The sequence below is a fragment of the Natrix helvetica genome, assembly GCF_964273705.1.
Source record: "Natrix helvetica genome assembly, chromosome: 14".
NCBI classification, from domain to species: Eukaryota; Metazoa; Chordata; class Lepidosauria; order Squamata; family Natricidae; genus Natrix; species Natrix helvetica.
The window spans coordinates 156,092-171,752 of record NC_138564.1 but is presented as its reverse complement, the minus strand read 5'-3'; the positions used below and the strand labels follow the sequence as shown (position 1 = coordinate 171,752).

The 15,661-nt window shown below is 44.5% G+C and overlaps 1 protein-coding gene across 2 annotated transcripts in view; it reads right to left on the bottom strand.

Annotated features, from left to right (window-relative positions):
• Nucleotides 1–15,055: 15,055 nt before the first annotated feature.
• SMARCB1 (SWI/SNF related BAF chromatin remodeling complex subunit B1) overlaps nt 15,056–15,661 on the bottom strand; it is a 43,447-nt gene continuing 42,841 nt past the window's right edge. For both annotated transcript variants that reach the window (XM_081966190.1, XM_081966189.1), the window contains one exon: nt 15,056–15,312. In XM_081966190.1, the coding sequence (XP_081822316.1) occupies nt 15,273–15,312 (40 nt within the window). In that variant the 3' untranslated portion in view covers nt 15,056–15,272. The remainder of the gene's footprint in view (nt 15,313–15,661) is intronic.

The following is a 15,661-nucleotide window of genomic DNA, read 5'->3' as shown; positions in this document are numbered from 1 at the left end:
TTTTGTCTCCGCACCTCGACATGTGACCGGAAGAAGCTGGGTGGAGATGCCAGCTTGGAAGAAATGGATTGGGGCATGTGATTGATTTATGGGGGCGGGTGATAGATCATGAACTTCAACTGGGAGAACTCTCAGGATGTAAATCAGAGTTGGAATTTCATAGCACAATGCAAACATGCCTGTAATATTAAATTGGAACTTTAAGGATGATTCTGTTCTGGACTCTGATTTATTTTGCATGGTATTTGGAACGCTGACATTCGCTGCAATCTTGTCACTTTCAAGTCACGCTTTCTTTTCACTCCAGTCCAGCTACTGTTAGTACTCCGAAGGAGCACCTGTATAAACAATCTGTGCTCTTCTCACTATCATAACAAACTGCATAACAATAAACAAACTGCAAGGCCTTGAAGTATAGATCAAATGCTCAAAGGAAAAAAACAATATTTCCAAGCCTCCAAGTTTCTAGGTGGCAGTGTTACTTCTTTTCCTCTACTTTTGCATCCCTCTTTATATTCCAAACTTAAGGGAAATATCTCTGTCCAGTGGCAGAGATATCGACGGCGATCTTGGAGCTTCAAGATAGCACGTCGTATTGTCGCAACGTCATCCCCGCCCCTCCGGCAATCTCTTTGCTTTTCAATCAACAACTGGCTAGGTTCACAAATAATAATAAAGGTAAAGGTTCTCCTCACACATATGTGCTAGTCGTTCTCAACTCTAGAGGGTGGTGCTCATCTCCATTTCAAAGCTGAAGAGCCAGGGCTGTCCGAAGATGTCTTCGTTGTCATGTGGCTGGCATGAATGAATGTCGAAGGTGCACAGAACACTGTTACCTTCCCACCAAAGGTGGTTTCTATTTTTCTACTTGCATTTTTAAGTCCCATACCTTTCATCCTGTGATTTCTACTTCTCATGAATATGGGGCAAAAGTTTGAGGATGGATTGGTGCAGAGGCCAAATAAATGGTATCTTGTTTTTGATAATTACAAATTGACAGCTCTCTTTAATGATGGAAGCAGAATCCTTATCTCTTTGGATTTTTTTTTCAGAGCCCTTTTGATGTTGCTAGCCTAAGTCAGCTAATGTTAGGACTTTCTGCTAGCTTTTTTTTAAATGCAGGAGAACTGAGGAAGTGCTAATGAATCACTACTGAGTGACTTGCACAGCAGATTGCTGCCAAAAAAACAGAACTTTTTTGTGTTTTTCTATAATATCATGTTTTTCCTGTAGTTTTTGGAAGTGAACTAATCGGGTTAGTCTGCTCACTACATAGTGATTATTCTTTCTTCTGATTTCCTGAAGTAAAGCTCAAGAAAAGGTCTTCATATTGCTCAGATAAGACACTCACTTCTGAAAGCCGTTCTGCAATCTATCAGCCTGCTTGATTTTTTTTTTCTTAAAGATAAATACAACTAGACAGAGATGCTACTGTTGGTGTTAATTTCACTATGTAATTAACTAATTAACTAATTTCACTTTTTCCAATTTCCTTTCTTTTTTCCTTTCCTTTCTCTTTTCCTTTCCTTTCTTCTTTCCCATTTCCTTTCCTTTTTCCTTTCCTTCTTTTCCATTTCCTTTCCTTTTTCCTTTCTTCTCTTTTCCTTTCTTTTTCTTCTTTCCCATTTCCTTTCCTTTCCCTCCCCCTCCCTTCCTTTCCTTCCTTTCTGGGGGTCTGAGGGAGAGGGAGGGGACCCTTTACCTCCTTGCCCCCTCCCTAACACCTGCTCTGATGGCAATTATGGCTAAAAAAAATCAGGTGCTCAGGCATGAAAATATGCCGCTCAAACACTATACTTTTCCACATACACTGAAAAAAAAATTAGAGGGAACATTGGTTGGGGGAGACCATTTATACAAATCAGTGAGAGGCCACTGCATTCCCTTTTTATGGGAGGGGAAGATTCTTTCCTGGTAGTCCTCGACTTCATTTAGTGACTGTTCAAAGTTACAACAGTACTGAAAAAGTGACTTATGGCCATTTTTCACTCTTACAACCATGACAGTATCCCTATGGACATGCAATCCAAATTCAGATGCTTGACAACTAGTTCATACTTATGACCACTGCTGTGTCCCAAGGTCATGTGGTCCCCATCAGCCTCTGTTTCGCTATTTGCTTTCGGCTGCCATTGCAATGGGGAGGGGGGGCTGGTATTTGGGAGGGGAGGATTTGGTACAGGAGAGATTGTTAAAAGGGAGTTTTGTTCTCACCATCTACTGTGCATGCTGAAGACTGGTGTTTAGAGTTGGTCAAAGGCAACCATCCTGCATACCAACATGATGATGCTCCTTGGAGATGAAACCCACATGACACATGAGGGATTTGCAGATTGGACAATGGGATGGGGGTTACCAGGGGGAGGGAGTTGGACAAATATTGATATGTATGATTTCGTGCGCTTTTGCCTCAGACCTTGCTTTGCTTAGCTGCTATTGTTTCATAACCAGTAAAAGTACTCTTAATTCTGCAAAATGGAGTTAAGTGGTTTCTTTCTTGGTTGCTGAGGGAGGCCGGCTTGACATTAAGCAAGGTCTCACTTTCACACTCATCCCGGAGCTAACACCTTCAGAGGGGAGTGTAAATAAAACCAAAACCTTCAAAGGAATGCCCAACCCAGGCAGCGACCAGGAGGATGACATGGGGGTGGCTGGATCCTCGTGTCCCTTGAAGATGGAGCGGATGGCGGAACTGAATTTGGAGGAAAGGTCCATCCACCCCAGGTGGTCATTGGAAGTGGGACAGAAATATGACTCTGAGGAAATTCCAGATGGAGTTACCACAAGGCGACATCGGCAACTGGCAGCTGCTTGGCAGGACGCTGATGAGGAGGACCATATGATGTCCTAGGCTATGAAACTCTTCTAGGAGGCTTGGGGGAGACAACGTTTACACGAGATCAGATCCGAACGAGAAGCTGATCTCCCAGATCTTGAGGAGAGACCTGAAGAAGACCTGTTTCGCCCAAGGGGGGCCCTGGGGGCAGACAGTGGAGTTGATCAGGAAGGGGAAGCAGGAGCAGGAGCAAGAGCCCTTCCAAGAGGAGGAGGCCCCATAAACACAGCCCCCTGCGGTGGGGGAGAGGAAGCCAGACAAAAAAACCTGGGAAACGGAAGGACACCGCCATGAAAGGGCTGGAACCAGTTGCACAATTCCTTGCCATCCAGAGGGGAGAAGAACCGTCCTCCTCATCAGGGGAAAGTGAAACTGATTCCAATGATGACCGTCTGGTTAGTTCTCAATCAGGCCCCATGACCATCCCAGTAGAACTTAAAGTGCCCTCTACTGGCGCCCAAGCAAAAATGCTGGCCCTTTTAGACTCAGGATGCACACATTGCTGTCAGGCCTGTAGTTATGTTTCTTTTAGGATCTTTGGCCTGCCACACTTTCTTATAATTTCCTATGTGCTTCATTAGTGTAGCAGTTGGGAGGGGGGAATAGAAAGGAGTAGAATTGTGGAATGTATTGTTGTCATTCTTTTATAGAAGCCAAGGTCATCTTTTGTCTCCGCACCTCGACACCTGACCGGAAGCAGAGGAGTGTAGATGCCAGTGTGGAAGATGATGATTGGAACATGTGATGGATTATGGGGTATGGGGATAGATCATGAACTTTCAACTGGGTGGAATTCCAGGAAGAACATTAGAGTTGGAATTCCATAGACGTGCTAACTTGCCTGTATGAATAAATTGGAACTTTAAGGATGATTCTGCCTTGGTCTCTGATTGATTTCATGCATGGTATTTAGAATGCTGACATTATTCCAACTCTACCTTTAAAATAAATCACTAGCAACCCCCCCCCCTGGCAGGGGGTGGGGCTGGTGAAAAGGGTGCTGAATTCCCAACGCTGACCGGGACAGCGTAAAATATCAGCGAATAAATAATGAGAAAGCTTTTGGTGATAAGAAGCTGAGTGCCGAAGCTTCAAAAGGCAAATGGAATGCTGCTTCAAAATTTATTGCATCTGGCAAGAGGATGGAGGGGGCTGGAAAAGACTTTTCTACACCCAGTTAGAAGATGAAAGGAATGGAGATTCAAGCCATCCCCATGCAATCATCTCTGATGGGCTTCCTGGACCATTTTGGACAACTAAACGTGAGTGCATGCTCCCCCTCCTTCCCCCCAGCTTGGAAGCAAGGCTTGGGAAAAAAACCTGGAGTGGAGATTTTGACTCCTTCCAGACAGCAATAAATGAAATGGCTTATTATCCTGCAACTGAGTGGGAGACAGATTCCCTATCAAAATGGGAATTTCAACCCAGACAGCAAGAAGGGATTTGGCCAGCATCTTTCACTTGCCAGCCACAAATTGGGCTGCAACCAGTAAATGAAGCAAAACCAGATTGGGTTTTCTTCCCAGAGTATGGATGGATGAGATGCCACTGGGCACCTCCTTTGCCATCAACATGGGAAAATGCTCCAAGCCAGCAGATGGCACCTACTTGGCCCATAACTCCCCCAAGCCAGCAGGAGGGTCCTTGGCACATAAAACCCCCTAGCCAGCCATCATTGGTTGAACTGAACCCTGTGAAGCAGGCAACCCCAGGATGGGTCTTAACCCCAGGTCATGGATGGGAGGAATGCCAGTGGGCACCTGCCCTCCCTCAGCAGATGGCACCATGGCAGAAAACTGGGCAGTGGCCAACCGAGGGATTGACCTCCCCACCGGTTCCAGTCTCCCCTGCAATGCCCCAACTGGTTCTTACCCCACCTCCCTACAGAGAAGCAATCTCCACCATGGAAGAAGGGATTACCAAAGAGAGGCCTGCAGGATGGGAAGCGGGACAAGGTGCATCTGCAATGCCCCAAAAGGTTTTTACCCCACCTTCCTACAGAGAAGCAATCTCCACCATGTAAGAAGGGTTTACCAAGGGGGAAGCTGCAAGATGGAGAGCAGGCCAATGTAATGAAGATGTTCCTAAGTTTAGAGATGAAACTAGGTTCCTTTCCTCATGGGGGCCAATAAAATGCCACCATTGCTGTCAACATGGCCACAGTGTGTCAGAGTGCTTGGCTGAAGCCCCAATGCCAGAAACATGCGCACCAACCGCCACAGCGGTAAGAAGAAGGCCCCAGATGCCACCAGAAAAGAGTCATCTGGGCCACCAACCTCTGGAAGAGGATTCCCAACTTAAGGTGATGAAGTGTCCTACCAAGGGGGAGGCCTCGGAGGAAGAAAAGGGCAAACAATCTCCGGAGGAGGATCCCCAACTTAAAGTGACGAAGAGTCCTACCAAGGGGGAGGCTTCGGAGGAGGAAAAGGGCCAACCAGGGATAATTGAATCCAAGAGCCCAGAACCTGCAGCAGAAAGCCCTATCCGACCATGGGAAGAGGTCACAATGGACTTCATCGTGGAACTCCCAGACAGCAGTGGGAACAGACTAATTTGGACAGTTATTGATTTGGTTTCTAAGCAGGCACACTTCATTGCTTGCTCAGGATTGCCATCCGCAAACGAATTAGCGGAAATGTTTGTGAAACACATTTATTGCCTGCACGGAATACCCAAGAGGATCATTTCAGACCGTGGAGTCCAGTTCACAGCCAGGTTCTGGAGAGAGGTCCTGAGATCCATTGGGTCCACACAAGAACTGAGCTCAGAGGTTCATCCCAGCATGAACTGCGCAGCGGAGGGAGCCAATGCGGTGGTGGAACAATACATCGGGTGTTTTGTGGACTATCAGCAAGACAACTGGTCAGACTTGTTATCCTTCGCTGAAGTGGTGTACAACGAGGCGATCCACAGCAGCATTGAATTAACTCCTTTCCAGATTGCCAGTGGCATGGAATTTGTTGCCATGCCTGAGTTGCCTAGAGAATCTCCTTCCTCCATGTCTTTGAGTGAATGGATGAACATGCTAAAGAACGGATGGGAGAATACGAAGAAGGCTCTAGCACTTGCGGCAGAAGCCTACAAGAAGCAAGCTGATCAACATCTCTCACTCCAAAACCCCTTCCGTGTGGGGTTTTTGTATCTACCAAATACATAAGATTAAGAATGCCTAGCAAGGAATTGGGTCCAAAATTTCTAGGTCCATTCCCAATAGTGAAGATAGTTAACCCAGTTACAGTTCGACTCCGTCTACCCAGAAGTCTAGGTGAAATTGACCCAGAATTTCATTGTAGCTTGTTGAAACCAGTAATTGGGTCTAACAGAAGAGCATCCACCCGAGCTCAATTTCCTCCTGTAGTGATAGAAGGGGAAACACAATCTGAGGTGGAAAAAATTGTAGACTCCAAGCTGAATAGGGGTCGCTTACAGTACTTTTAGTGCATTGGAAGGGTTACCCTTGGTCTGAAGCTACGTGGGTGAAAAGTTGGAACCTAAAAATGGAGAAATTAGTAAAGCAATTCAATGGGAAGTTTCTCGAGAAGTCAAAGGGTTCCCCTGGGTGGAGAAGAGGTGGTTAATTTTGTTATATTAACTTTTATGTTATTCTCTTTTCAGGAAACGTTTTTCTTCTGAGGAGAGGCCGCCTGTCAGGCCTGTAGTTATGTTCCTTTTAGGATCTTTGGCCTGCCACACTTTCTTATAATTTCCTATGCTGTTTCATTAGTGTAGTAGTTGGGAGGGGGGATAGAAAGGAGTAGAATTGTGGAATGTATGTTGTCATTCTTTTATAGAAGCCAAGGTCATCTTTTGTCTCCGCACCTCAACATCTGACCGGAAGCAGAGGGGTGTAGATGCCAGCGTGGAAGATGATGATTGGAACATGTGATGGATTATGGGGTGTGGGGATAGATCATGAATTTTCAACTGGGTGGAATTCCAGGAAGATCAGAGTTGGAATTCCACAGTACGTTGCCAACATGCCTGTATGATTAAATTGGAACTTTAAGGATCATTCTGCCTTGGTCTCTGATTGATTTTATGCATGGTATTTGGAATGCTGACAACCATTTTCTGCCTCGTCCTCGCTGTCATATGATTCGGGCAACTGGTTGTCATTGCCTGGGGTTCCACCACTTTCACCTGAGGGGAAAGGGGCCTCTGCAGCCCGGAGGGCTTTACTGGGTGTGTTGGTGGTCCGTTTGGGCCCTCGTTCTGGTCGTGCCCTGGGCGGTGGGTCTGGCCTTGGTTTTGGGGCTGTGGTTAGGCATGCAGCTGCCATGTGGCCCATCCCCCCGCATCTGTAACATTTCAGCGGACTTCGGGAGAGGGCTGGTCTCAGGGTCTGCTGTGGTGCTGTGTTTCCCCGCCATCTGGGTGGTTTCAGGTCAGGTTGACCTCTCTCTTGTGTGTCCGGTTGCTTTGTCATGTCATTGGTGCACAGCCTGCTATCGACTTTTGTTGCTACTCGGAACCACTCAGAGAGTTTATTTGGGATGTCGCAGTATGCAGTTACCTAGGCAATTTGCTTGTCTAGGCTTGTTCTGAAAAAATGCACCAGCACCAGTAGCCTTCCTATGACCCTCCTAAATTCACGGATGTGCTCTTTGATGGGGCGGCCCATCTGCTTTAGGTTGCTGAGTTCCTCTTTGGCATATGGGTCCTCCTCCGCCTCCTCAAATCTGGGCTCTAGCAGTTGCAAGAAGTCATCTATGTCTTACAGTTGGGGGGGCTCTCCTCTTGTGGAGGGCTGCTAGACATTCCCTTGCTTCTCCCTCTAGAACCTGTGCGATGGTATTCATCATGGGTTTGGGGAATGGGTAGAGGTGCCCATAGCGTGGATATCAGCTGAATCAAGGAATAAGGCTAGCTGGTCTGAGTCTCCGTCAAACTTTCCCCTGAATTGGGGTGGGTCATTCAGCCCTACTCCTCCAACCTCCTGTCTGCCTCTGTATGTTTGCACCTGATATGGGTGGTCATCTTCTTCATCCCTAGTTCGGAGAGAGGGAGGGGGTTGCCTGCTCTTGGAAGCCTGCCTGCTGTGTGGGAGAGGCATTGGTTGCCGTTTTGGGCTCCTTCTCCTTCTATCGGGAGGGGGAGGGGGGCTGCATTCCAGTTTGCATCTCCTCCCTTCAACAGGATCAGGTGTCCCTCCCCTCTCTTGTGGGCAGCATGATGGACCCTCAACATGAAGGATGGCTCGGTCAAAATCCTCCCTCAGTTGCTCTTTTGCACTCCCTAGGGATTCCATCTGGGACTTTGGGAGCCTACCTTGTTTCCAGTCCCACCTCCAGTCCACCCTTACCAGCTTGCTTGAGACCATTCCCTGTATCTGGGAATTGGGATAAGGGAACTCTACCTCAGCTGCCTTAGGGGTTAATTTCCAAAAGTACTTATCCTTTCTTGCTTCGGCTGCTGGGGAAGACATCACAGTGTGGAAGCATGGAGCTCTGATCGGGGGGGGGGGGGGGGCTGGCCGACAGTTGAAATCAGGCTTTCTTCCATTGTTGCCTGATTTTCCCTCCAAGCACTCCAAATACTGGGGGAGTGCTCGGAGAGTCCAGAATTCAGGAAACCCGGAAATCTTGATAGATTTTTAAAAAGTTCAGCTTAGGCTCTCTGTGAAGTTCCCAAGAGCTGACCTAATTAATTTACAAGCCTCGAGACAAAGTTAAAAAAAAATCATTCATTTATTAGGACTAACATCTTGGCACAGACTTCTGTGGAGCCTAAATTGGCTTTCGCTTAATTGCGTTTGAACTTTACCCCTCAATCTCCTCCTTTCTGTCATGCATCATAGATCATATTCATGAACTAGGTTGTAGAAATATGAGATCCAACTCTGGCCGAAGGTATGCGTGGAATCCTCCGTCGAATGCCAACCTGATAATAGTAATGGCAACGCTTTAGAAGTTGACACCCAGATTTACTTGATGACCCCATGCGAAATGGAGGAATTACGGAAGTTTATTGAGAAAAATGTGAAGAGGGGGTTCATAGAATCTGCTAGGCCACGTGTGGCCGCTCCTGTATTGTTTAGAGAAAAGAAATATGGCTCCTTTCGTCTATGTGTTAACTACAAAAATCTCAACAGTGTGCGTGGAAAATGTATACCCTCTCCCGCTGAGGAAGGATATGTTGGCCCAATTGGGTAAAGGGAAGATCTTCACGAAATTGGACCTAAGAGAGGCCTACTAGAGTCAGAATCAAAGAGGGGGATGAATGGAAAACTGCTTTCAACTGTCCTCTGGGATGTTTTCAATTCAGAGTACTCCCGTTTGGTCTATAGGGGGCGCCAGCAGTTTTCATGCAATTAATAAATGAAGTTTTACACAAACACCTATACGAAGGCGTGATGGTCTACCTTGACGACATACTTATCTACATGGAAACACGTGATGAACATGTGACTTTTGTGCGATCAGTACTCAAGAAACTCGGGGCCACTGAACTTTGTGCCAAATTTTCCAAATATGAATTTCATCAAGAGAAGATTGATTACCTTGGCTACCAAGACGGAGTGGCTGTGGCTACTGGCGCCCCGCTTTAGCCAATGTGTTCCATCTCTGGCCATTGGGGGGGAACAACTGCCCCCAGTGGATAGGGTACACAATTTGGGCGTCCTCCTAGATTCCCGGCTGTCGCTAGATGATCATGTGACGGCCGTGGCTAGGGGGGCGTTCCACCAGGTTCGCCTGGTGCGCCAATTGCATCCCTTACTGGAGTGGGACCCCCTTTGCACAGTCACCCATGCCCTAGTGACTTCTCGCCTTGATTACTGTAATGCTCTCTACATGGGGCTCCCCTTGAGATGCACCCGAAGGCTCCAGCTGGTCCAGAATGCAGCCGCGTGGGTTATTATGGGGAGTACTAGGTACTCCCATGTAACACCTTTCCTGCGCGAGCTGCACTGGCTACCTGTGGCCTTTCGGGTGCGTTTCAAGGTGTTGATCGTCATCTTCAAAGCGCTCCATGGCTCGGGACCTAGTTATTTGCGGGATCGCATTCTACCCCATACATCCCTGCGACCAATCCGCTCTCACAGAGAGGGTCTCCTCCGGGTACCTTCCGCTAAACAGTGCGGGCGGGCGGTGCCTAGGAGTAGGGCCTTCTCTGTGATGGGCCCAACCCTCTGGAACGACCTCCCCCCCGATATTAGAACCACCTCTGATCTCCGCTCCTTCCGCAAGAAACTCAAGACCCACCTGTTTCGAGTAGCTGGTCTGGCCTAATTATAATTATAATCGTAACTGTATTTAACATCTATTACTAACTTTCCTGGATGGCTTTTTAAATTTTATATTGGGGTTTTAAACGGGTTTTAAAATTGTTTTTAATTATTTAAACTGGTTTTGGGGTTTTATACACAGACAGTGTGTGTGTGTTGTTTTTGTTCTATGCCTTATGTTATTTTTTGTTGTTTTGATTATGAATTGGTCTGTACACCGCCCCGAGTCCCTACGGGGAGAGGGGGCGGTCTATAAATTAAATAAACAATAAACCATAAATTAAATAAACCATAAACCATATCGCATCTCCCACAATGGCATCGAGAGGGACCCAGCGAAAGTCCAGGCTGTCACTGAGTGGGCACCTCCTTACACCCGCAAACTATTACAAAGTTTTTTGGGGTTTGCGAATTTTTAGCATCAATTTATTCCCTCATTCGCCAGCATCGCTCTGCCCATTACAAATCTCCTAAAGTCAAAAGGGGAGGTGAAGCCCAGACCGGGCAAGCCTTTGAATTGGACTATGGAGTGTCAAACCGCTTTCGAAAAATTTAAGTGACTCTTTGCAACTGAACCTGTTTTGAAACACCCATATATGGAGGCACCATTTATTGTTCAAGCTGACGCCAGTGATGTGGCAGCAGGGGCAGTATTACTTCAAACAAACGCTGATGGAAAATTGCAGCCATACACTTACACCTCACATAAACTAACAGAGACGGAGAGGAAATTGGCTATATGGGGAAATGAAGCTTTTGGCTGATGCCTTGTCTAGGCTCTAAGCTGAGCGTGGTTCACCCAGTAATCCCAGCAAACAATCTGGCTGCCCGGTGGTTACTAGAAGGCAAGGCCCAGCTAATTTAGAGGTCACTATGGACTTCATGTACAAAGTAAAGGAAGGCGTTGAGTCTGATGACTGGTTCAAGGAACATTCAAACAAATGTACCATGAAAGATGAACTGGCTTGGGTAGGGGCCAAATTGTATGTTCCTGCTAACCTGAAGACTATTGTTCTTCAACGGGCTCACAATTCGAGAATATTGATATGTAATATTTCATGCGCTTTTGCTTCAGACCTTGCTTTGCTTAGCTGCTATCTTTTCATAACGAGTACAAGTACTCTTAATTCTGCAAAATGGAATTAAGTGGTTTCTTTCTTAGTTGCTGAGGGAGGCCGGCTTGACAGTCCCCTTTTGCAGCCTTTTGACAACTCAATGGGGAAGGCAGAGTTCACTTAACAATCAGGTTACTAACTGATCAACTGCAGTGATTCACTTAACTGTGTGTTTTAAGTCCCAGATTTCCCAGATTTTACTTGTTATTAAATGCCAGATTTCCCAGATTTCAAGATACAGGAGAAAAAAAAGGGCAACGATGATGGAGTTAAGAAGATAATTTTTTCAGAAACATGTCTGACAACCAAAGACAAGCTAATTTCAATAACAGTTCGAGGGCAACGAGATTACCTGAGAGATCCTTCAAGCAATAAAGTGCGGAGAGAAGTTTATAAAAACTTTATAAATGTGATAAAAAGAAGATTGACACAACATCTGCGACCAATCCGCTCTCACAGAGAGGGTCTCCTCCGGGTACCTTCCGCTAAACAGTGCGGGCGGGCGGTGCCTAGGAATAGGGCCTTCTCTGTGATGGGCCCAACCCTCTGGAACGACCTCCCCCCCCCCGATATTAGAACCACCTCTGATCTCCGCTCCTTCCGCAAGAAACTCAAGACCCACCTGTTTCGATTAGCCGGCCTGGCCTAATTGTAATTGTATTTACAGGGAACATCTATTACTAACCTTCCTGGATGGCTTTTTAAATTTTAAATTGGGGTTTTAAACTGGTTTTAGAATTGTTTTTAATTATTTAAATTGGTTTTGGATTTTATACACAGACGGTATGTGTGCGTTGTTTTGTTTGATGTCTTGTTATGTTTTGTTGTCTTGAACATGAACGGTCTGTACACCGCCCCGAGTCCCTACGGGGAGAGGGGGCGGTCTATAAATTTAATAAACCTTAAACCTTAACATCTGGCAAGAGAGATAAGACTATTTTGCCACTGGAAAGATACAGGTTGACAATGAAAGTTGATAAAAAATTAGTTAATTTTTGGTGATTAATAAGTAGGATTTTTAGTATTTTGTAGATTGTTTTAGATTGTTATTAAATGTTTATTTGTTAACAAATAATTAATTACGATAACAATAATGAAATGATAACCTCAACTAGTAAAAGCAACTTGGATATAAATTGTAAATTGGTACTTGGGAAAAAGACCTATAAATTTTATTAACAAATTTTTATTGAGAATTTGTCATAAGGGTGTAATGTTTTTTGGGTCTGACGAAAGGAGATGCGATATAAATAGCAAATAATTTTTAGCTAACTACAATAATAAGGAAATGTTAATGGATATTGTTTAATAATATATACATGTGTTGGTATTGGTAAAAGCAAATTAGATATAAGTTTTAAATAGTGAGTTGGGGGGAAAGGGGGGGAAGGAAAAGGCTTAGATACTTTATTAATTGACTTTTTTTCAGAATATGTTATAAAGGTGTAATGTTATTGGAGGTTTTTTGAAATAGTTAAGGAATGCAAGTAGGTGGTTGTGTCTTTAAGTTCAAATGATTTCAAATAAAAGCACGTTTAATAATTGTAAATGAGAATTGTGGTACATTGATAGTAAGATATATAAAGATTTTTTATTTAAAATGTATAATTCAATATGAATGAATTATAAGTGATGATTGTGGAAGAAATGGACGAAATTTATTTGTAACCAATCGACACGCTTTCTACAAGATGTAATGAAGGATGATTCTTTTTTTGTGTTTTTGTTCAATTAAAACAAAACAAAAATTCAAAAAATATTTTTTTTAAAAAAAATTGGGCTCAATTGTGACTGTACATCGCAAACTACCTGTACTACACACACTCTTTATGGCTGATCCCTGCCTTTTTTACCCATTTAGCCAACCCTAATGCTGGGATTTCCTGGTGCTCTCTTACTCCACCCCTCCCGGCCTTTGAGGGAGCAGACAAGCCTGAGCAAAACTACTCAGTTATATGGCGCTGCTATATAGAAACATAGGAAAATGATGGCAAAAGAACTGCTGGTCCATCACCATGAACTGTGGTGGTGCAGTGAGTAGAACGCAGCACTGCAGGCTGACTGCATCCCCACTGTCAGTTGTATCCTGACCAGCTCAACAGCAATAGCAACAGCACTCATAGTGCTTCACAGCTCTCTCTAAGCGCTATACAGTCAGCCTATTGCCCCCAAAAGTCTGGGTCCTCATTTAACTGACCTCAGAGGATGGAAGGCTGAGTCAACCTTGAGCTGGTGTGGCTCGAACTGCCGGCAGTCAGCAGGAGCTTGCAGTGCTGCATTGTAACCACTGTGCCACTCCGGCTCTTCCAGGAGGACTCAGCCTTCCATCCTTCCAAAGCCAATAAAAGGAGGACCCAGATTGTTGGGGGGGAAATGCTGACATTGTAAACTGCTGAGAGGGCTGAAGTGGTATATAAATCTGCTATTGATATGAACTACACCTTTTTGTTTTCTTATTTATATTTTAAAACTTGCATTTATTTTTTAACAGATGATAGACACGTGCTTATCCCAAGCATGTTTAAAGTCAGTTACTGATGACTGACATGGTAACCAGCTTTCACTATTCTTTTTGTGAAGTCACTCTTTCTAACATGACTTTTGATCTTCCCTCCAATCAGTTTGAGGTTATGCCCGTGTTCATGAGTTTTGCTTAATATTAAAAATACTCCCTTCTAAAACACGGGTCCCCAACCCCCGGTCCTGGGATCTGACTAAAGCTCTCTCTATAGTAAGATTAGGACCTCCTTTTTCCTGCTGGTTTTCTTTCTAATGGTGCATCCCAGATTTTGTTTGCCTTCACAGCTACCTGGCCACATTGTTTGCTCATTTTGCAATCATTTGCAATGATGACTGCAATGATCTGCTACATCTTTTTCTTCTGTTGTCCAACACTGCACCCTCCAAGAGGATTCATTTTCCCTAAATGCATGATCTTACATTTAGAAACATTGAACTTCAGTCTCTACATTTTGACCAATTTTTCAGTCGTGCCAAATCATTTTCCATGTTATGAATATCCCCAGGATATACATTTTTGTGTCATCAGCAAAAAGACAAATCTTACCTAGCAATCTTTCTGTTATATCATTTACAATGTGGAACAGAAGATGACCTAGAACTGAGCCTGGGAGCATGCCGTTTGTCTCAGATAGTGTCCCATGAACAATCCCACCCTGGGCTCTGACTTTGAGCTAACTTTTCACCCACTGAACCACCCAGGTGTTAAGCCAAAGCCTGTACAACTTTTCATAAGTTTGTTATGTGCAACTGTACCAAACACTTTGCTAAAATCCAGATAGGCTACATCCACAACAGAGTTTATGAATATATTATATTTGTAATATAATATAAAAATATAAACCTTTATAAAACCAGCATTATACAGCTTCTAAAATATCCCCATAGTATTTCAATATATCTTATATCAGGCTGGAAATGTTTATTAATATATAATCAGGAGTCGTCTCTGGAAATTGCAGAACTGGGCAAAATTCCAAAGCAGGTAACAACAGGTATGGCTTAAAAGAGACTCGCGTTTAGCCAGAATAGAAATATCACCAGCTCATTTTGTTAACTCAAGGACTTCAGAGTGACTATTATACAGTGAGGCAGAAATGGAAGAAACATACTTCTAGAACAAGCCATTAACTGAGTTCCTTCATCATACTGGTTTGCTTAATCACCATATACTAAAGACATGAGCTGAGATCATGCAACAAGCTACACCAAAACCAAATGTGCCACATAGTGGCTTAGTGACCCCACCCCACCCCAATATTTCAAAGAAAAACTGATTGCTAGGCACATGGACAGAGAAAAAGGGGAAACTAATTAGTATACATTTGGGGACAAAGAAAAAGAATCTGGAAATGCATCTTCCATCTTGATGGATTATTTATTTAAAAAGTTGTTAAAGTGTGGGAAAAGAAGGTTTGGACAGCTGCCACAATTCATCTTTACTGGACCCCCAGAGGTAGAGACTGGGGAAAGGAGGGACTCCTGGCTTGCCAAGCTAGTCCAGGGAGAGCTGCAGGCCCCCAAGGAGGCCAGTCCTTTGGAGAGACAGTCTGGAGGCCGAAAGTCCTCTACAAGGTTACCAGGCTGGAGCTGTGTTGGCTAAACGCCTCATGCGCCTAGAAGGGAAGACAGCAAGATTAATCATCAGCAGATTCTTGGCATAACTTTAGTTTAAACTGGAAAACAGGCTGGAAGAGAAGACAGGAACAACTCCTGTGCAGGGAAAACAAATCATCATTCCCATTTCAATACATAGAATTCAGTACAATCCATGGCACAAGAACATTTTTAGGAAAGTTTCCTGCAAACCACGGAGGCACAATTAGCCAAGGTTCCTCAAAATGGTCAGTACTGATCCCAAAAGGTCAATGGAACAATCCATTGTGGTGGTTGTTGTTTTTAAAACTATTAATTAAAGTAGTATTTATTAAATTATTTTCATACATTGTTTGGTGATCCATGAAC